The sequence below is a fragment of the Lepidochelys olivacea genome, assembly GCF_965140295.1.
Source record: "Lepidochelys olivacea isolate rLepOli2 genome assembly, chromosome: 2".
Classification (NCBI taxonomy): Eukaryota; Metazoa; Chordata; order Testudines; family Cheloniidae; genus Lepidochelys; species Lepidochelys olivacea.
The window spans coordinates 198,586,627-198,609,204 of NC_140412.1; the positions used below are offsets into that span (position 1 = coordinate 198,586,627).

General features: G+C 41.6%; 1 protein-coding gene across 1 annotated transcript in view; it reads left to right on the forward strand.

Annotated features, from left to right (window-relative positions):
• Positions 1–110: 110 nt before the first annotated feature.
• NEK10 (NIMA related kinase 10) overlaps positions 111–22,578 on the forward strand; it is a 185,081-nt gene continuing 162,613 nt past the window's right edge. Inside the window, exons 1-5 of the mRNA XM_084620570.1 lie at positions 111–225; positions 13,812–13,923; positions 14,283–14,343; positions 17,412–17,542; positions 19,287–19,385. Of these exons, the coding sequence (XP_084476696.1) occupies positions 13,850–13,923; positions 14,283–14,343; positions 17,412–17,542; positions 19,287–19,385 (365 nt within the window). The 5' untranslated portion in view covers positions 111–225; positions 13,812–13,849. The remainder of the gene's footprint in view (positions 226–13,811; positions 13,924–14,282; positions 14,344–17,411; positions 17,543–19,286; positions 19,386–22,578) is intronic.

Here is a 22,578-nt window from a genome sequence, read left to right on the forward strand (position 1 = left end):
TAGCCGTCTCTATGGTGCCCGCACCTTGTAGCATGGAGGACAGCGATTGGCCGGGGAACTCGGCGTCCCTGAAGGACGAGTGATCTGATTGGCTGTGAGGCTGTCAGTTGATCAAAAACAAATTCGGGGGCTGCGGCGAGAAGAGCGGGGCCCGGGGAGCGCCGGAGCGTAGCGAACAGGGGCTTCCCCAAGGGCTAGACCCTCGCCACCTCCCGCCGCCGCGCAGTGAGTAGGCGGGAGCCCGCTGCCAGGTTGGGTAGGGTGAGGGGCTCCGGGGCCGGCCTCAGAGCGGAGCGGGCCCCCCTCCCCCGAGAGAGGTCGGGAAATAACTCGCCGGCGAGAGGCCGGGCAAAGCGGCCGCCGCTGGCAGCGGGGCTGACGCGGGGTGCGGGTCTGCAGGAACCGGTGTGTCTTGGATCGCAGGGAAGGTGGCGGGTCCCAAAACAGGGAGGTTGCTGCCCCTGTCCCTGCTATTTGCGAGTCCTGGGACGGGGATCGAGGCCCCCTGAAATTGGGCTGGGGGAAGAGCCATCAGACCCAGTCCACAACTGAACACCGGGGGCAGCCTATGAAACGACAGGGACGGCGGTGAGATCAAAGGAAAATCAGGGATCCGGAGGGGACACCCAGCAGAGAACCCCTGACAGCATCAGCTGCTTCTCCCAGGTCTCTGAGGCGTCAGACGTCTGCCCAGAGGTCTGGTAGGATAAGGGATGCCCCTGTCCCCGTCGATGGGGGAGGGGGCACCCGAGGGATTCCCTTCAGTTCTGAGCCCCACCTCACCAGAAATGTATTAACAAGTTTGGAGGAATGAGAGGGACTTGGAGAGTTTAAGGTTAAATACACAGTTTCTGTATAGCATTTCAAACTGGGTTCGAATCGCTATACAGCAGGGGGGGAAAAGCAGCAGGGGAAAAAAAGCAATCTGATAACTTTTTGCAATTAACCCCTTGAGAATATGTACAAACTCAGTCTGAACAGTCTAAAAAAGTAAAGTAACATCAGCAAACTCAAGGGAGGATATCTCCGAGGTGAGGCAGACCAGCTAATAGAAGATAACACTGCTAAAATAGAGATTCCATAATACTTTTACCTTCTAAACAGTCTAGTTACGTAGTTCTGCCCCCATGCGACCCCAAATCCCCGTTGTGGAAATTGAAAAGGGACCAAATCATTGATGCTTTAATTTACCATCATAATTTCCAAAACCTGCCAGTCACCAACAGCATTCCCAAAAGGTCTGTCTAATAGTTAAAGCACAGAAAATGGACTTAAGAGAGTTGGATTGTTATCCCTTCTGTCACAGACTTGCTCTATAACTTTCTCCAACCACTTAACCTCTTTGTATCTGTTGCCACATCTGTAAGCAGTGGTTTACCAGGATAGACTCAGGCAGGATCTGGGTCTTTAGCTGGATAAATGTGCACGTAAACCCCCAGTGCTTGGATTGAATTATTTGTATGGAGGGACACTGTCAGAGAATGTTGGATTCCACCGTAGGAACTGGGGAGATTGCTTTGGAAGAGCAGAGAATCAGCAGTGTCATGAGCATATTGATTTGTTATGGGAAATCTAGGCCTGTTTAGGCTTAGTCCTTAGCTGGATTTAAAATTAAAAAGGTTATAGAGCAGTTTTTAAACTAAGGGCCGGGGGAAAGCCAACAGGTGCGGAGGAGCATGTGGTTTGGACAGAGGCATCCCATAGGGAAGGATCTATTAATGGAGATTCTCTATGTCCCTGTTAGGAGGAGAGAGTGGAAGATGATAAAATACAGGTAGGATCTGATGAGAAACAGTCAAATGAAAAAAGTCCCATTCAGTTACATCATGTAATGGCAGACAGCTAAAAAGTGACAAGTTTTTAAAGTGCTTATATACAAATGCTAAAGTCTAAATAATAAGATGGGTGACCTAGAGTGCCTCATATTAAATGAGAATATTGATACAATAGGCATCACAGAAACTTGGTGGAATGAGGATAATCAATAGGACACAGTAATACCAGGGTACAAAATATATCAGAAGGACAGAACAGGTTGTGCTGGTGGGGGAGTGCCACTATATGTGAAAGAAAGAGTAGAATCAAATGAAGTAAAAATCTTAAATGAACCAAAGCGTACCATAGAATCTCTATGGATAGTAATTCTATGCTCTAATAATAAGAATATAGCAGTAGGGATATATTACCGACCAACTGACCAGGATGGCGATAGTGACTCTGCAATGGTCAGGAGATTACAGAAGCTATTAAAATAAAAAACTCATAATAATGGGGGATTTCAACTATCCCCATACTGACTGGGTACATGTCACCTCAGAACGGGATGCAGAGATAGTTTCTTGACATCTTAAATGACTGCTTCTTGGAGCAGCTAGTCCTGAAACCCACCAGAGGAGAGGCAATTCTTGATTTAGTCCTAAGTGGAGCACAGAATCTGGACTGCTTGGTAATAGTGACTATAATATAATTAAATTTAACATCCCTGTGGTGGGGAAAACATCACAGCAGACCAACATGGTAGCATTTAATTTCAGAAAATGGAACTACACAAAAATGAGGAATTCATTTAAACAGAAATTAAATGGCACAGCGCAAAAAGTGAAATCCCTGCAAGCTGCATGGAAACTTCTTAAAGGTACCATAATAGAGGCTTAACTTAAATGTATACCCCAAATTAAAAAACGTAGTAAGAGAACCAAAAAGGTACCACTGTGGCTAAACAACAAAGTAAAAAAATCAGTGAGAGACAAAAAGGCAGCCTTTAAAACGTGGAAGTTAAATCCTAGTGAGGAAAATAGAAAGGAGCATAAACTCTGGCAAATGAAGTGTAAAGAGTGTAAAAATTGGAAGGCCAAAAAGAATTTGAAGAACAGCTAGCCAAAGACTTAAAAAAGTAATACCAAAAACATTTTTAAGTACATCAGAAGCAGGAAGCCTGCTAAACAACTAGTGGGGCCACTGAACGATCAAGATGCTAAAGGAGCTTTCAAGGATGATAAGGCCATTGCGGAGAAACTAAAAGAATTCTTTGTATCGGTCTTCACTACTGAGGATGTGAAAGAGATTCCCCAACCCGAGCCATTCTTTTTAGGTGACAAATCTGAGCAACTGTCCCAGATTGAGGTGTCATTAGAGGAGGTTTTGGAACAAATTGACAAGCTAAACAGTAATAAGTCACCAGGTTCAGATGGTATTCACGCAAGAGTTCTGAAGGAACTTAAATGTTAAATTACAGAACTACTAACTCTAGTGTGTAACCTATAATTTAAATCAGCTTCTGTACCAATGACTGGAGGATAGCTAATGTGATGCCAATTTTTTAAAAGAGCTCCAGAGGTGATCCCAGGAATTACAGGCCAGTAAACCTGATTTCAGTACCAGGCAAACGGGTTGAAACTATAGTAAAGAACAGAATTGTCAGACACATAGATGAACGTAATTTGTTGGGGAAGAGTCAACATGGTTTTTATAAAGGGAAATCATGCCTCACAATCTACTAGAATTCTTTGAGGGGTCAACAAGAATGTGGACAAGGGGGATCCAGTGCAGTGTACTTAGATTTTCAGAAATCCTTTAACAAGGTCCCTCACCAAAGGCTCTTAAGCAACGTAAGCTGTCATGGGATAAGAGGGAAGGTCCTCTCATGGATTGGTAACTATTTAAAAGATAGGAAACAAAGGGTAGGAATAAATGGTCAATTTTCAGAATGGAGAGAGGTATATAGTGGTGTCCCCCCCAGGGGTTTGAAATGGGACCAGTCCTATTCAACATATTCATAAATGATCTGGAAAAAGGGGTAAACAGTGAGGTGGCAAAATTTGCAGATGATACAAAACTACTCAAGATTGTTAAGTCCCAGGCAGACTGTGAAGAGTTACAAAAGGATCTCTCAAAACTGGGTGACCGGGCAACAAAATGGAAGATGAAATTCAGTGTTGATAAATGCAAAGTAATGTACATTGGAAAACATAATCCCAACTATACATATAAAGTGATGGGGTCTAAATTGGCTGTTACCACTCAAGAAAGAGATCTTGGAGTCATTGTGGATAGTTATCTGAAAACATCCACACAATGTGCAGCGGCAGTCAAAAACAGAATGTTGGGAATCATTAAGAAAGGGTTTCAGAGTAACAGCCGTGTTAGTCTGTATTCGCAAAAAGAACAGGAGTACTTGTGGCACTTTAGAGACTAACCAATTTATCTGAGCATAAGCTTTCGTGAGCTACAGCTCACTTCATCGGATGCATCTGAAAGCTTATGCTTATGCTCAAATAAATTGGTTAGTCTCTAAGGTGCCACAAGTACTCCTTTTCTTTTTATTAAGAAAGGGATAGATAATAAGACAGAAAATATCATATTGCCTCTATACAAATCCGCAGGACGCCCACATCTTGAATACTGCATGCAGATGTGGTTGCCCCATCTCAAAAAAGATATATTGGAACTGGAAAGGGTTCAGAAAAGGGCAACAAAAATTATTAGAGGTATGGAATGGCTTCTGTATGAGGAGAGATTAATAAGACTGAAACTTTTCAGCTTGGAAAAGAGACAACTAAGGGGAGATACGATTGAATTCTATAAAATCATGACTGGTGCAGAGAAAGTAAATAAGGAAGTGTTATTTACTCCTTCTCATAACACAAGAACTGGGGGTCACCAAATGAAATTAATGGCAGCAGGTTTAAAACAAACAAAAGGAAGTCTTTTTTTCACACAACGCACAGTCAACCTGTGGAGCTCTTTGCCAGAGGATGTTGTGAAGGCCAAGTCTATAACAGGGTTAAAAAAAGAACTATATAAGTCCAGGGAGGATACATCCATCAATGGCTATTGGCAAGGATGGTGTCCCTAGCCTTTGTTTGCCAGAAGCTGGGAATGGGTGACAGGGGATGGATCACTTGATTACCTGTTCTGTTCATTCCCTGCTGGGGCACCTGACGTTGGCCAGTGTTAGAAGACAGGATACTGGGCTAGATGGACCTTTAGTCTGACCCAGTAGGGCTGCTCTTATGTTCTTATGTTAATATTTCCATATCTCATAGGAGTGTTGTGAGACTTCAGCAATGTTTGTAAAACACTTTGGAGACTTCTGACCAAAGAAGTGCTAAGTGTTGTTTATTAGTATCAGGTTTGCTCTAATATACAATATCAAAACAACTCTAAATAAATGATTAATCCAAATTAAATATTAATACAATTATACATGCTGATCTGTAAAAATACTTGACGTAGATGAATGTGAAGACTTCTAGATTGATACAGTTTGCAAAACTCATTGAAAATAGATGAGTTGCTCTTGAAGAATGCCTAAATGTATACATGAGCTTGGAATCTTTTGGCAAACATTGTCCACAGGGCCCACAGTTTAACTTCCTTTCTCTGGGTATTATAGAAGAAGTGGCCCCAACCATTCTAACTGGAAAAGAAGCAGAGAGCTCAGAGTGCAGAGCAGTATCTTTGATACTTCCCATGTCAGGGTTCATCCTTTTTTTCTAACCTTTGGGCATTATATTGGTATATAGCTAGTTTGTCACTTTTTAAGAAAAGTATATTGATTGCTATACATTTAAAATGCCAACCATACCATCACTTTGTCTTTTTGTTTGCATTTAATAACTAATTCAAAGTTAAGGTTCTTTTGTTTACTAGCTTGTCACTGTGATAATTCATATTGTCAAAGCTCTGTGATGCCTACCCCATGGTGCATGCCATCTGTTAATATAAAAGGAAAATATGTACATGTATCAAGTTTTCAAGGAAGAAAAATAAATCCTTTTGTGATCAATATTAGCTATAGGAGATGGCAGAAAAAATAATCTGTCCTGTATATTTTGAAGTAGTGACTTACTGGCAGGCAGCCATGACCACAAAAGAAAAATAAAAGCAATGAAATAACAAAGGCAAATAAATAAGCGACTCTCAGGACTTTCTCAAATCAGCTGTTCAGTTCTCTTCTAATTTCCACTCCTTCCTGTCCTTGGGCCCAATCCTATAAAGTGCCGACAACCTCCTGACATACGCTGACCACGCTCATCTAGTAGGATTGGGCCTGTACATTTATTGCCAAGGTTCATATCTCTGTGAACTGGGCAGAAAGCTTGACTTTTATTCAGAGCTCAATTGGGCATTCCCTTAATGACCCCTTTTTTGTAGTCCCTGACTTTCTGACACTCTCAATTTAAAAATTTGTATGTTGCAGTGAACACATTGCTATACGTATGTTACTAAAAAACATCTTGGATTCTCTTTCCAGAACCTCACCCACCTCCTCCTGTAATAGACCTATAACTTCTGACTGAATTACTGAAGTCCTCATACCATGATTTAAAGACTTAAAGTTACAGAGAATCTGCCGTTTACTCTAGTTTAAACCAGCAAGTGACCTGTGTCCCATGGTGCAGAGGAAAGCGACCTCTCCTCCATGGTCTCTGCCAATCTGACCTGGGGGAAAATTCTTTCCCAACCCAAAATATGGTGATCAGTTAGACCCTTGAACATGTTGCAAAACTCACCAGCCAGACAGCTGGGAAATAATTCTCTGTAGTAACTCAGAGCCCTCCCTATCTAGCGCCCCATCTCCATCCATTGGGGATATTTGCTACTAGTAGTCGAAGATGGGCCATATGCCATTGTAGGCAATCTCAGCATACCACCCTCTCTATAAACTTATAAAGCTCAGTCTTGAAGCCAGTTAGATTTTTTTGCCCCCACTGGTCCTCTTGGAAGACTGTTCTAGGACTTCACTCCTCCGATGGTAAGAAACATTCATTTAATTTCAAGCCTAAACTTGTTGATGGCCAGTTTATATCCATTTATTCTTGTGGTAACATTGGCACATAACTTAAATAATTATTCTCCTTCCCTGGTATTTATCCCTTTGATTTATGTCTGGAGAGCAGTCATATCTTCTCTCAGCCTTCTTTTTGTCAGGCTAAACAAGCCAAGCTCCTTGTGTCTCCTCTCATAAGGTTTACCTCATCCTAGTAGCCATTCTCTGCATCTGTTCCAGTTTGAATTAATGTTTCTTAAGTTTCTGGGAGACCAGAACTGCACACACTATTCCAGATGAGGTTTCAGCAGTGGCTTGCATAATGGCAATAACACTTCACAATCTCTACTGGAAATACCTCACCTGATGCATCCTAGGATTGCATTAGCCTTTTTCACGTCTGCATCTCATTGGTGGCTCATAGTCATTCTGTGATCAGCCAATACACCCAGGTCCTTCGCCTCCTCTGTCACTTCCAACTGTTTATAGCAGTTCGTAGCAAAAATTCTTGTTGATAGTCCCTAAGTGCATCACTTTGTACTATTAAATTTCATCCCATTTCATTAAAAATCCTTGCTATAGGGCTTGCAATTTCACGTTCCAGTTCCTTTAATATTCTTGGATGGGGATTATCCAGCCCCCCCCCATTTGGTCCATTAAACTGTTTGAGTTTGACTTCCATAGATTCATAGATTCATAGATATTTAGTATTATGATCATCTAGTCTGACCTCCTGCACAATGCAGGCCACAGAATTTCACCCACCACTCCTAAAAAAGACCTCACACCTATATCTGTGCTATTGAAGTCCTCAAATTGTAGTTTGAAGACCTCAAGGAGCAGAGAATCCTCCAGCAAGTGACCCGTGCCCCATGCTACAGAGGAAGGCGAAAAACCTCCAGGGCCTTCCAATCTGCCCTGGAGGAAAATTCCTTCCCGACCCCAAATATGGCGATCAGCTAAACCCTGAGCATATGGGCAAGATTCATCAGCCAGATACTACAGAAAATTCTTTCCCGGGTAACTTGGATCTTACCCCATCTAAAAACCCATCACAGGCCATTGGGCCTATTTACCATGAATATTTAATTACCAAAACCATGTTATCCCATCATATCATCTCCTCCATAAACTTATCGAGTTTAATCTTAAAGCAAGATAGATCTTTTGCCCCCACTACTTCCCTCGGAAGGCTATTCCAAAACTTCACTCCTCTGATGGTTAGAAACCTTCGTCTAATTTCTAATCTAAATTTCCTAGTGGCCAGTTTATATCCATTTGTTCTTGTGTCCACATTGGTATTGAGTTTAAATAATTCCTCTCCCTCTCTGGTATTTATCCCTCTGATATATTTATAGAGAGCAATCATATCTCCCCTCAACCTTCTTTTAGTTAGGCTAAACAAGCCAAGCTCCCTGAGTCTCCTTTCATAAGACAAGTTTTCCATTCCTCGGATCATCCTAGTAGCCCTTCTCTGTACCTGTTCCAGTTTGAATTCATCCTTCTTAAACATGGGAGACCAGAACTGCACACAGTATTCCAGGTGAGGTCTCACCAGTGCCTTATATAACGGTACTAAAACCTCCTTATCCCTACTGGAAATACCTCTCCTGATGCATCCCAAGACGACATTAGCTTTTTTCACAGCCATATCACATTGGCAGCTCATAGTCAACCTATGATCAACCAATACTCCAAGGTCCTTTTCCTCCTCCGTTACTTCTAGTTGATGCGTCCCTAGCTTATAACTAAAATTCTTGTTATTAATCCCTAAATGCATGACCTTACACTTCTCACTATTAAATTTCATCCTATTCCTATTACTCCAGTTTACAAGGTCATCCAGATCCTCCTGTAGGGTATCCCTGTCCTTCTCTAAATTAGCAATACCTCCCAGCTTTGTATCATCTGCAAACTTTATTAGCACACTCCCACTTTTTGTGCCCAGGTCAGTAATAAAAAGATTAAATAAGATTGGTCCCAAAACTGATCCTTGAGGAACTCCACTGGTAACCTCCCTCCAACTTGACAGTTCACCTTTCAGTAGGACCCGTTGTAGTCTCCCCTTTAACCAATTCCCTATCCACCTTTCAATTTTCCTATTGATGCCCATCTTATCCAATTTAACTAATAATTCCCCATGTGGCACAGTATCAAACGCCTTACTAAAATCTAAATAAATTAGATCCACTGCGTTTCCTTTATCTAAAAAATCTGTTACTCTCTCAAAGAAGGAAATCAGGTTGGTTTGGCACGATCTACCTTTTGTAAAACCATGTTGTATTTTGTCCCATTTACCATTGACTTCAATGTCCTTAACTACCTTCTCCTTCAAAATTTTTTCCAAGACCTTGCATACTACAGATGTCAAACTAACAGGCCTATAATTACTTGGATCACTTTTTTTCCCTTTCTTAAAAATAGGAACTATGTTAGCAATTCTCCAATCATATGGTACAACCCCTGAATTTACAGATTCATTAAAAATTCTTGCTAATGGGCTTGCAATTTCTTGTGCCAATTCTTTTAATATTCTTGGATGAAGATTATCTGGGCCCCCCGATTTAGCCCCATTAAGCTGTTTGAGTTTCGCTTCTACCTCAGATATGGTGATGTCTACCTCCATATCCTCATTCCCATTTATCATGCTACCATTATCCCTAAGATCCTCTTTAGTCTTATTAAAGACTGAGGCAAAGTATTTGTTTAGATATTGGGCCATGCCTAGATTATCCTTGACCTCCACTCCATCCTCAGTTTTTAGCGGTCCCACTTCTTCTTTCTTTGTTTTCTTCCTATTTATATGACTATAGAACCTTTTACTATTGGTTTTAATTCCCTTTGCAAGGTCCAACTCTACTTGACTTTTAGCCTGTCTCACTTTATCCCTACATATTCTGACCTCAATAAGGTAGCTTTCCTTACTGATCCCTCCCTTCTTCCACTCCCTATATGCTTTCTGCTTTTTCTTAATTACCTCTCTAAGATGCTTGCTCATCCAGCTTGGTCTACAACTCCTGCCTATGAATTTTTTCCCCTTTCTTGGGATGCAGGCTTCCAATAGCTTCTGCAGCTTTAATTTAAAATAATCCCAGGCCTCCTCTACCTTTAAACCCATAAATTCTTCAGTCCAATCCACTTCCCTAACTAATTTCCTTAATTTTTGAAAGTCAGCCCTTTTGAAATCAAAAACCCTAGTTGCAGATTTATTTTTGTTAATCCTTCCATTCAGTTTGAACTGAATTAGCTCATGATCACTTGAGCCAAGATTATCCCCTACAACCATTTCCTCTATGAGATCCTCATTACTCGCCAAGACCAAATCTAAAATGGCATCCCCTCTAGTCGGTTCAGCAACTACTTGTTGAAGGAATCCATCAGCTATCGCATCTAGGAAAATCTGAGCCCTATTATTATTACTAGCACTCATCCTCCAGTCTATATCTGGGAAGTTAAAGTCTCCCATGATCACACAGTTTCCATTAGTATTTACTTTATTAAAAACATTAAAAAGGGCTCTATCCATATCCAAATTAGATCCCGGCGGTCTATAGCACACCCCAAGCACTATCCCAGGGGAGGCTCTAATAGTTTTCTTCCCCAATTTAATTATTGCCCAGACAGACTCAGTCATATCCATTTCATCGCTTCTTATTTCTTTACATTCTATCTCATCATTGATATACAGTGCTACTCCACCACCTTTACCTTTATTTCGGTCTTTCCTAAACAGCACATACCCTTCAATACCTGTAGCCCAGTCATGACTACTATTCCACCAGGTCTCCGTTATACCTATAATATCTGGTTTCACTTCCTGCACCAGTAACTCTAGTTCATCCATTTTGTTACCTAGGCTCCTTGCATTAGTGTACAAACATCTTAATTTTTGCTGTTTGGCCTCACTCACATTCTGTACCCTATTAGGCACGGTTATTTTACTACCAGTATAACCTATTAGACTTGTATCTACACTGCCCTTCCTCCTACCTACAGCTGTATCCACTCTTACTTCATTTTCTTTCCACTCTATGCTAAATTCTGGCGTGGAGATTACCTGGACATCTCCCAACCATCTCCCCCAAATTCCTAGTTTAAAGCTCTCTTAATCAGTTGTGCCAGCCTCCATCCTAGAAGTCTATTTCCTTCCCTACTCAGATGAAGTCCATCCCGAGAGAACTGTCCTCTATCCATGAATGCCTCCCAATGGCCATACATCCCAAAGCCCTCCTTATAGCACCACTGCCTAAGCCATCTATTGATAGTCATAATCTTGTCCACCTCAGATGAGGTTATTTCTACTTCTTTAGCCTCATGTCCATTAGCCACCCTGCCACTACCCGTAAACTCCTCATTACCCTTATCAAAAACTGAGGCAAAGTATTCATTTAGGTGTTGGGCCATACCTAGATTATCTTTAATCTCTACCCCATCCTCAGTGCTTAGCGGTCCCACTTCTTCTTTCCTTATTTTCTTTTTATTTATTTGGTTATGTCATAAATATAAAGGGAAGGGTAAACCCCTTTAAAATCCCTCCTTGCCAGAGAAAAAAATCCTCTCACCTGTAAAGGGTTAAGAAGCTAAAGGTAACCTCGCTGGCACCTGACCAAAATGACCAATGAGGAGACAAGATACTTTCAAAAGCTGGGAGGAGGGAGAGAATCAAAGGGTCTGGTCTGTCTGTCTATATGCTGCTTTGCCGGGGATAGACCAGGAATGGAGTCTACTTACTAAAAGTTCTAAATCTAGCTAGGTATGCGTTAGATTATGATTTCTTTAAATGGCTGAGAAAAGAATTGTGCTGAATAGAATAACTATTTCTGTCTGTGTATCTTTTTATAACTTAAGGTTTTGCCTAGAGGGGTTCTCTATGTTTTGAATCTAATTACCCTGTAAGGTATCTACCATCCTGATGTTACAGGGGGGATTTCTTTACTTCTATTTACTTCTATCTCTATTAAAAGTCTTCTTGTAAGAAAACTGAATGCTTTTTCATTGTTCTCAGATCCAAGGATTTGGGTCTGTGGTCACCTATGCAAATTAATGAGGCTTTTTATCCAACATTTCCCAGGAAAGGGGGGGTGCAAGTGTTGGGAGGATTGTTCATTGTTCTTAAGATCCAAGGATCTGGGTCTGTAGTCACCTAGGCAAATTGGTGTGGCTTTTTACCAAACCTTGTCCAGGAAGTGGGGGCAAGGTTTTGGGAAGTATTTTGGGGGGAAAGACGTTTCCAAACAGCTCTTCCCCAGTAACCAGTATTTGTTTGGTGGTGGTAGCGGCCAATCCAAGGACAAAGGGTGGAATATTTTGTACTTTGGGGAAGTTTTGACCTAAGCTGGTAAAGATAAGCTTAGGAGGTTTTTCATGCAGGTCCCCACATCTGTACCCTATCATTCAGAGTGGGGAAGGAACCTTGACAGGTTATATAATCTTTTACTGTTGTTCTTAATTTCCTTTGCAAGGTCCAACTTTGCTTTGCTTTTGGCAGTTCTCACTTTTCCTCTGCACTTTCTGACTTCCAAGAGGTAGCTTTCCTTGCTGATTCTTCCAATCTTCAATTCCTTGTAGGCTTTCTGCTTTCTCTTAATAACCTGTTTGAGATGTATGTTTGTCCACTTTGGCCTGCAACCCTTCACTGAGAATTGTTTCCCCTTGTTTGAGATCCAAGCTTCAGATAGCTTCTGCAACTTTGCCTAAAAATAGTTCTAAGCCTCCTCCACATTCGGACGCTTGAGTTCTTCAATCCAATCCACTACCTTAGCTAATTCCCTTAAGTTTTTAAAGACTGTGCTTTTGAAATCAAGGACCCTTGTTGCAGACCTGTTTTTGTTTCCTTCCATTTAGTTTAACCTGGATTAATTCATTATTACTCCAAGATAATGTACATGCGCAGCTTCCACATCGAGTCATTTTCATTGTTTCTTCCATTCTTGGGCCACTACCACTGCTGCCTCTGAAGCTGTCATAGCCTCCCTCTCATTTGTAAGGTTTTCGTATCACCCATAAAGGCTAAAAGTGAGGGTGAAATCCTGGTCCCAATGGGAGTTTCGCCATTGACTTCAGTTGGGCCAGGATTTCACCCCTAGATTTTTTTTTGAGAGAGAGTTTAGAGAGTTTAGGGATCTGTAGAAACTGATGGCACTAGCTTTGGAAAACTTCCTACTCTCGTTGGCAAGTTGATATTTTTTCTAGTCTTGACTATGTCATTATGGCATAGCACAGTGGTTTCCAAACTGTTAGTAAGGCCAACGACCAACAGCATTTTGTCTTTTTTTTGTGACCCATCATTACATATACACAGCCCCAGCCCCACAACCCTAATCCCGGCCCAGTGGGAGGGGCGGTGGCCCAGTGAAAGGGGGTTGGAGAATGAGCTCATCCTGCAGCAGTGAGTGCTGTCCTGTGGGGCTGGTCTTGGCTCCCTTTTCCAGGAGTTGCAACCTGGCTCATGGGGTCACAGCACCACTCAGGTTTGGCCCAACCACCCTATCATCATGCGGAGGAGCAGCCAGTCTAACCTGCAGTGGTGCTGCAACCCTGAGTTCCCGGTCGTAATACCTGGAGTTGGAGAGCCAATCCCGCAGGACAGGCGCCACCACTGTAGGGTTTGCTTGGTTTCCAACTGCCTTCATCTACCTCCCCCAGCATCACTTAGCATAGCAGGGTCCACAACGGGGAGGGCGGCCTCCTGGCACTACCATAATGTAAACAGCCAAATCCACAGCAAGAAATAATAATATGCTGGAGGAGGGAACAAGCCAGTAAAAATGGATGGTGGTAGCAAGTTACTTGGGATCCCTCTTCGTCCTCTCTATCCTCTTCCCAAAAAACAGGTGTTTAAGAGCCAGGACTTACTTATCTTGTCTTTTATGTCCTGTATTTTAAGGGATGTCCTCTGTTTAAAACCTAGTGTCTCAGGTTGGGCATACAGTGCATCTATTCTTTTTCACACCTTGGTTTCTCAAGTTGGTTCTACTGTGTGCTATTACTTGCTGCCATTATAGCACAATCATATTCTGTCGTCCACTTTATTTTTAAGGGAATGAGATGTTAATTCTGCAGTATTGATGTTTTACAATGCCTGATCAAGACAAAAAGGTGAAGAACACAGAAAAAGGAACCGATAAAAAACCTCAAGGGATCACTGCAAGGTATAGTATCTGATAATGGTTTAGTTTGTTTGAACCTCAACAGTGACTTTCTGGAATTTGTACCATTTGTCAAAGTTAAATGCTTTATACACATGGCAACTGTTACTCTGGTCAGAGAGTTTATTTAGACCTTTGGTATTTCAGGCCTTCTGGAGAAACAAATCAATGGTTATGAAACTTCTGTATGCAAAAATAAAACAATAGACTACTAAGGCAATGCCAGAGAATTGCCTTTTCTCTCACCAATGTTGATCACACAAATTGACCTTGTTTATATTGAGCAGACTACTTGTTGACATGGTTATAAATAACTTTGTCTAATGAGTTATTAATAGATACATTATTATGTTTTATCCTAGGGATTACTCTGATCTTAAAAGACTTCAGTCTCTTTTAAATGTCCAGTCAAGCAAACAGCAGGTATTTTTAGTAGTCATTATTCAACATGCTGAACAGTTGTATGATCATGCAAAATAATAATTGTGGTAGTCAGTGTGAATTTTGTGCATTGTCAGAAATAGTCAAAGAAGTTTTAGTGAGCTCATGTGCAGTTCAATTCACTAGAAACTTTCTTTTTTTTGGCAATAGCAGAGTTTTTCTCTAGGAAAAATCCCATTTACACAGTGTAAAGGAATTAAATCAATCAGCTTTTTATGCTGGTATGTCATATTCATTTTTTTAAATAACAGCAAAATGATCTTCATTTGGTTTGCTGTGTCAACATATTTAGCAGAGTTTATGCTGTCACAGTTATTTATAGTTAAACAGTTTACCAGCTTTGTCTTTTTCCACACCCTTTGATAATGTCATGAGGAAGTAGTCTCCATTTTCAGCAAGAGGCAGGTTAATTATAACATGATGAAAGGAAGTGAAGGATGCAAAACCACAAGTAAACAATTCCATCATGTATAAATAGTGTTTAGAGAATGAAAACTTGAGGTTAAAACTGTGTCAAGAAAATTGATTACACTGGTAGTTATTTGCTTATAAGTTTTCTAGTGTTTGTAGCAAAGTCTTCTTTCCCCCCACTCCCTGTTGGGACTTCTCTCTACCGTTTGAAAAATTATATATATATTTTTAAATTGGGAAAATCATGTTAATCCCTACTTCAAGTGAATCCACATAATTGTGGGTGTTACTCTGTGGTCTAGCTGGATGGCCCATTTCTCTTGTTCTACATTCTATTCAACATGATTTTCATGGGATTGACTGCTGTGACATGGCTGAAAGTACTGACATTTTGGAGGCAGTGCTGAGAAATCCATCCAAAGCACAATGTAGCTAGATATGTAACATAGCAAGGAGCATCCTTACTGCTTGTAAATCCATTGCCAATGCTGTACAAAGGTATGGAGAACTGATCCAGAGAATTCTTTGTAACATACAGGGCTATGTATTTGCTTTACTGAGGCTGAAGTTTGCAAGCTATGAGGCAGCTAGCTGTATCTCTCAGATTTCTAAAATGTGAAAAATTACTCTCCAGGATACTATCACAATGGATAGCAGTGATTGGAGGGAGTGTTGTGTGTGGATGCACTGCACCTGTTTACACAAATCAAGCTAGTAGGTGTAGATATCCTTACAGTAACTAAGTGTGGTAGAAAGAAAAGGAGTACTAGTGGCACCTTAAAGCCTAACCAATTTATTTGAGCATAAGCTTTTGTGAGCTACAGCTCACTTCATCAGATGCATTCAGTGGAAAATACAGTAAGGAGATTTATATACACACAGAACATGAAAAAATGGGTGTTATCATACACACTGTAAGGAGAGTGATCACTTAAGATGAGCTATTACCAGCAAGAGAGTGGGGGGGGGGAACCTTTTGTAGTGATAATCAAGGTGGGCCATTTCCAGCAGTTAATAGGAATGTTTGAGGAGCGGTGGGGGTGGGGAAATAAACATGGGGAAATAGTTTTACTTTGTGTAATGACACATCCACTCCCAGTCTCTATTCAAGCCTAAGTTAATTGTATCCAGCTTGCAAATTAATTCCAATTCAGCCGTCTCTCCTTGGAGTCTGTTTCTGAAGTTTTTTTGTTGAAGAATTGCCACTTTTAGGTCTGTAATCGAGTGACCAGAGAGATTGAAGTGTTCTTCGACTGGTTTATGAATATTATAATTCTTGACATCTGATTTGTGTCCATTTATTCTTTTACGTAGAGACTGTCCAGTTTGACCAATGTACATGGCAGAGGGGCATTGCTGGCACATGATGGCATATATCACATTGGTAGATGTGCAGGTGAACAAGCCTCTGATAGTGTGGCTGATATGATTAGGCTCTATGATGGTGTCCCCTGAATAGAGATGTGGACACAGTTATCAATGGGCTTTGTTGCAGGGATAGGTTCCTGGGTTAGTGGTTCTGTTGTGTGGTGTGTGGTTGCTAGTGAGTATTTGCTTCAGGTTAGGGGGCTGTCTGTAGGCAAGGACTGGCCTGTCTCCCAAGATTTATGAGAGTGATGGGTCATCCTTCAGGATAGGTTGTAGATCCTTGATGATGTGTTGGAGAGGTTTTAGTTGGGGGCTGAAGGTGATGACTAGTGGCGTTCTGCTTTATCTTTGTTGGGCCTGTCCAGTAGTAGGTAACTTCTGGGTACTCTTCTGGCTCTGTCAATCTGTTTCTTCACTTCAGCAGGTGGGTATTGTAGTTGTAAGAATGCTTGATAGAGATCTTGTAGGTGTTTGTCTCTGTCTGAGGGGTTGGAGCAAATGCAGTTGTATCGTAGAGCTTGGCTGTAGACAATGGATCGTGTGGTGTGGTCTGGGTGAAAGCTTGAGGCATGTAGGTAGGAATAGCGGTCAGTAGGTTTCCGGTATAGGGTGATGTTTATGTGACCATCACTTATTAGCACCGTAGTGTCCAGGAAGTGTATCTCTTGTGTGGACTGGTCCAGGCTGAGGTTGGTGGTGGGATGGAAATTGTTGAAATCATGGTGGAATTCCTCAAGGGCTTCTTTTCCATGGGTCCAGATGATGAAGATGTCATCAATGTAGCGTAAGTAGAGTAGGGGCATTAGGGGATGAGAGCTGAGGAAGCGTTGTTCTAAGGGTGGTAGAAATACTTAGCATTTAAAGTTGAAATGGCTGAGTCACCTAATACAGATAGACCTCTAAAGTGACAGGAAATATTGTACCTCTGTACAGCTGTGTAAGTGGGATTGACAGTAACATTTCTGAAACAGTGTATAATGTCAGTGGTTTAATACAACCTGTAGCAGGCTGGCCTGGAGGGTCACTGATCTCAAAATTTGTTATATTTGTTCATCTACCAGTTTGATCCAGCACTGCGTTGGATCAGAGCATTAAAATAGCTTTGTTTGTATTGTGTGATGTATGCATTACCTTTATAATGGCAATTGTTGGATCTTAAGTTAGACAGTATCTGAAATCCCAATAAGAATTTGAGAAGACAAAAGCTTTTCTCTGCTTGATTACTTTCTATATACTGTTTGCCTTATGCACAGCCTCCCTTGCATTTGCAGCTGCCAGCCATTAATTTTGAAACTGCTCAAAATACTATGACCAAGTCAGAACAATACACCAAGACTAATGGACAAAGAAGCCGTGGTCAATGGCAAGAATCAACTGAAGCTGTTGAGCTTGAAAACTTTAGGTAAAGATTGTACCTTTCTTTTAATCAAATATGCAAAGTATGGATGGAGCATGAACTTGGAGTTCTAATCCTAACTCTGCTTCCGTGGGTTTAAATCACACCTTTAAATTTTCAACAGTTTTTCTTCTTATTTTATTAATGAGGGATTTTTAAAAAATAGCAAAGGTGAGGTTAACAGTGCTAAAGATATAATTGATACTTGCAACCCCAGAATCTCATGCTTTTTAAGTAGTAAATGTTTGAAGGACATATTAAATCATACATATTCACTTCTAAAGGAAAGAATAGATGTGTGGTTTGCAAAATGCAATAGATAATCAGATTAAAGGTTTCCCAAGGGCAGTTTGGCAGTTCAGATTGCTGTTCCATTAAGGATTTTTTTATTTGCATTGTTATAAACACAGGAAGGAATCATAAGATACCTAAGGTAGAATCTGATGTGTTCTTCTGATGTTGTGTGTTCTTAGGGGCACCCATTATTTAAATGTATATGGTTAAGAAAGTTCTGCCAGCCATGCTAGCTGAAAAGTTGAACATATTGCATTTAAGTGGTTGAAATGCTTTGTTATATCATCAGGGTTGTACTGTGTAGAAGTGTCGTGGCTGTGCAAGAGAACGAGCACACACAACATCAGGAAAATCAGGAGGTTGGATAATCAGGGGATCCTGAGCACATTCTTCAAAGTCTGTTGGGCTTCCTCTTCAAAGGATAGAAGACGTGCAGCTGCTAAGATTTGGAGGACAGAAGCACCAATCTTTCAGAGTTTAGAAGCTTTGTTCAAACCTTGGCAGACACATCGGACCTCTTAGCTAAATGAGAGTTGAATAATTGAGATCTCACTGTTTTCATTTTAATTAATTTTTAAAACATCATATAAAATATTAAAACATCTCTAAATCTAACGTCATTAGGAAATGTCAGAAAGATGAAATATGGCTTTTTTTAACCTTCAAAAACCCCCGTTATGTCAGATTAATTCTGCTTCTGCTAAAAAGTGCTACATCTTCTAAACATTTAGGTTAATAGCATGTGTGTTTAATTATTATGAATTATTGTCCTTCAAGACCTTTTCTTCATGACTGTCTGGTCCCTGTCACTGGCCCAAAATGGTTCCGTGCCACTTCACTCTCGTTTGTCATTGTTATTTATGTAACACTTCAAGCGTGCATCATGCTTTCCAGACAGAAGGCACTGTTGCTGCCCCATAAAGCTTACACCATACATTCAACATTACATAACAAAAAGTGATGGTAGACAATAGGGTGGGAACTGGAGTAAGATTAGGACCATGCGACTTAGGATCATGCATTAAGTCAGCAGTTCAGAATCACGTGTTTAGCTTTTTCTGTATGCATTTTGCGATTGGTGTTTCTTTTAAGTAATTTGGTTTTACCTTATGAGTATTTTTTAATACTGTTAATACATCTGAAAGTGTTATCTTTCAGTGAGTAAAAAAAGAGGGGCAGAGCTGGAGCCACAATACCAGTAGTGACAGTGTATGAAGGCAGTTACCGAATGGCTGCTCCCACTTGCTGCTGCATAGGCTGTTGAGATCTGCTAAATGCTAATTTAAATAAAAGTAGTAGTCATGATAGTCAAACAGTTTGTTATCATACACTATTATAATCTCAACAATTAACTGCTAATAAAGTCTGTTTTCTCCTCATTGACTTTCAGTAATCTAAACTTATCTTACTACAATGTAATTAACAAAACTTCATTTTTCTTCCCCGGCCCCTGCAGTATGAACTACAGGAATGAGAGACATTTTAGCAAGCACGCTCAACACAAACAGTTTCAAGAGATCTTTACAGCTTTGGTTAAGAACAGACTTATCTGCAGGTAAGACCATGTGATACATGTAGGTCTGTAATAGAGGAGACTACTCATTTGCTTGGATTACGCAGGGATCCAAGAAGAGAGAGTAAGGTGTGGCTTGTACATGCCAGCAACAGTCCCTGTGGTATAGAAACTGTTGGTTTCACAATATGGGGCTGGGAGATCTTTAATATAAAAAAACCTGGGTCTCCCAATCTAAATCTGGGCAGATGATGATAATACTTCTCTGCTTCCTGAGTTCATTTACACACTGCGAACCTGTTGTCTTAAAATTCTGTAATTTTTTTGTTGGAAGTTGATTCTTTGATTTCCCCTGTTATTGATGGCATGCCCATCTACAGAAAAAACAGGCTCCAATGACATTTTACTCATTTCAATTGCATCAGCACTGTAAAACTACTCATGCTTACTTGACCATTGAAGGCTGATAGAGGGGAAACCCTTTTCATACCATTTCTCATAGAATTATATCAAAACTTCACATGAAATTGTAAGGACTGGCCTAACGGTCACAGCTAGGCTCGTGTCCAGAGGTAAGGATGGCCAAGGTAGGGATCAGAGTAATTGCTAGAGCCATGATCAATAAGCAAGAGTGAGAGTCAAGCTGGGGTCTGAGACTGGATGTTAGAGTTAATTACCAGGATGGAATCAGGAGACAAGAGCCAGGGTCAGAGTCAGGCTGGGGTTAGAGATTTGAGATCAGAAGCAAGATGCAGTCTGGAGTTGCCAAAGGCCAGAAGTCTCTGTGTTTTGTCCAGGAAACTTCCTGGAGTGCCCTCCAGGATTAAATATTGCATTTGGCCAATCAGAGGGCTGCAGGGTGCTGTCACTCTAGACCCTTTGAGCAGTACTTCCTGCAGTGCCTAACCGTCACTGTGCTCAATAGATGTAGCTCTGCATGTCCCCCACCATCCTCTCCAGTGGCAATATGGGAATGTCAGCCATCCCAGGCTCCACAGACCTGGGTTCTAGTCTCACAGATCTTTACAGAAATAAGTGAAAGATATTCAAGAAAATATAGGCACTGAGATTTATTTTCTGAAAGAAATGTATATTTTATATTTAAACAAAATTTTCTATTTAAACCCCAGGCAAAACTTTCAAAAAACACCCAAGTGATTTAGGAGTTTTAAGGCCAGATTTATAAAGGTATTTAGGCACCTAAAGCTCCAGTTAGATGTCTAGAGGGATTTTCAAAGAACCTAACCAAGTTAGTCACCCATCTTCCGTTGAAAATCATGAAAGTCAGTGGGAGTTTAGGACCCTAACTTGCTTGGAACCTTCTGTAAATTCCACTAGATGCCTATCTGCATCTTTAGACATGTAAATACCTTTGTAAGTCTGGTCCTACTTTTCATTTTCAGCAGTGTTTTATGCACTTAGGAGGCTAAGTCTCCTTGCAATGGGACTTTGGCCATTTCTGCACTGCAGACTTCTGGGCTGACATAGCTCTTCCAGGAGTCATTCCTGACCAACACAGCTGTATTGACAGAAACCCCTAGCGCAGAGGCAGTTATACTGGCAAAACTACACTTTTGCCAGTATATCTTATTTTGCTCAGGGCAGTGTGTGGAATAAACTATGGCAGTAAAAGTGCAGCTTTGCTGGTATAGCTGCACCCACACAAGGAGCACTTTGCTGGTAGATACAGAGGTATAGCTATACCAGGAAAAACTCTCCTAGTGTAGACATAGGCTTAGGTTCCTATGTGCCTAAGTCACTTTTGAAAATGGGACTTGGGCCATGTCTATACTATGAAAGTACTCCGATTTTACGAAGTTGATTTTTGGGAACAGATTGTAAAAAGCCGAGTGCATGCGTCCACACTAAGCACATTAATTCGGTGGTGTGAGTCCACAGTACCGTGGCAGGCGTCGACATTCCGAGTGGTGCACTGTGAGTAGCTATCCCACAGTTCCCGCAGTCCCCGCTGCCCATTGGAATTCTGGGCTGAGCTCCCAATGCCTGATGGGGCCAAAAATTTGTCGTGGGTGGTTATGGGTAAATGTCATCAGTCAACTCTCCTTCCCACCATGAAAGCAACAGCAGACAATCATTTCACGCCCTTTTCCCTGGATTGCCCGAGCAGACGCCATAGCACAGCAAGCATGGAGCCCATTCAGCTCACCGCAGCAATTATGACAATTGTAAACACCTCGCGCATTATCGTGCAGTTTATGCAGAACCAGCACCTGAAAAACCAGGCGAGGAGGCGACGGCAGCGCGGTGATGAGGACATGAACACAGATTTCTCTAAAACCGCGGTCCCCAGCAATCTGGAGATCATGGTGTTACTGGGGCAGGCTCATGCTGTGGAACCCGGGAAACAAGCACAGAGTGGTGGGACCACATAGTGTTGTAGGTTTGGGATGATTCCCAGTGGCTATGAAACTTTCGCATACGTAAGGGCACTTTCATGGAACTTTGTGACTTGCTTTCCCCTGCCCTGAAGCGCAGGAATACCAAGATGAGAGCAGCCCTCACAGTTCACAAGCAAGTGGCAATAGCCCCATGGAAGCTTGCAACGCCAGACAGCTACCGGTCAGTCGGTAATCAATTTGGAGTGGGCAAATCTACTGTGGGAGTTGCTGTGATGCAAGTAGCCAACGCAATCACTGAGTTGCTGCTATCAAGGGTAGTGACCCTGGGAAATGTGCAGGTCATAGTGGATGGCTTTGCTGCAATGGGATTCCCTAACTGTGGTGGGGCTATATATGGAACGCGTATCCTTATCTTGGGACTGGACCTCCAGGACAGCCAGTACATAAACCGCAAGGGGTACTTTTCAATAGTGCTGCAAGCACTGGTGGATCACAAGGGACCATCAACATCAACGTGGGGTGGCCAGGAAAGGTTCATGATGCTTCCATCTTCAGGAACTCTGGTCTGTTTAAACGGCTGCAGGAAGGGATTTACTTCTCAGACCAGAAAATAACTGTTGGGGTTGTTGAAATGCCTTTAGTTATCCTGGGGGACCCAGTCTACCCCTTAATGCCCTGGCTCATGAAGCCGTACACAGGCACCTGAACAGTAGGAAGGAGCTGTTCAACTAGAGGCTGAGCAATTGCAGAATGGTGGTAGAGTGTGCATTTGGACTTTTAAAGGGTCACTGGCGCAGTTTACTGACTCGCTCAGACGTCAGCGAAACCAGTATTCCCACTGTTATTGCTGCTTGCTGTGTGCTCCACAATCTCTG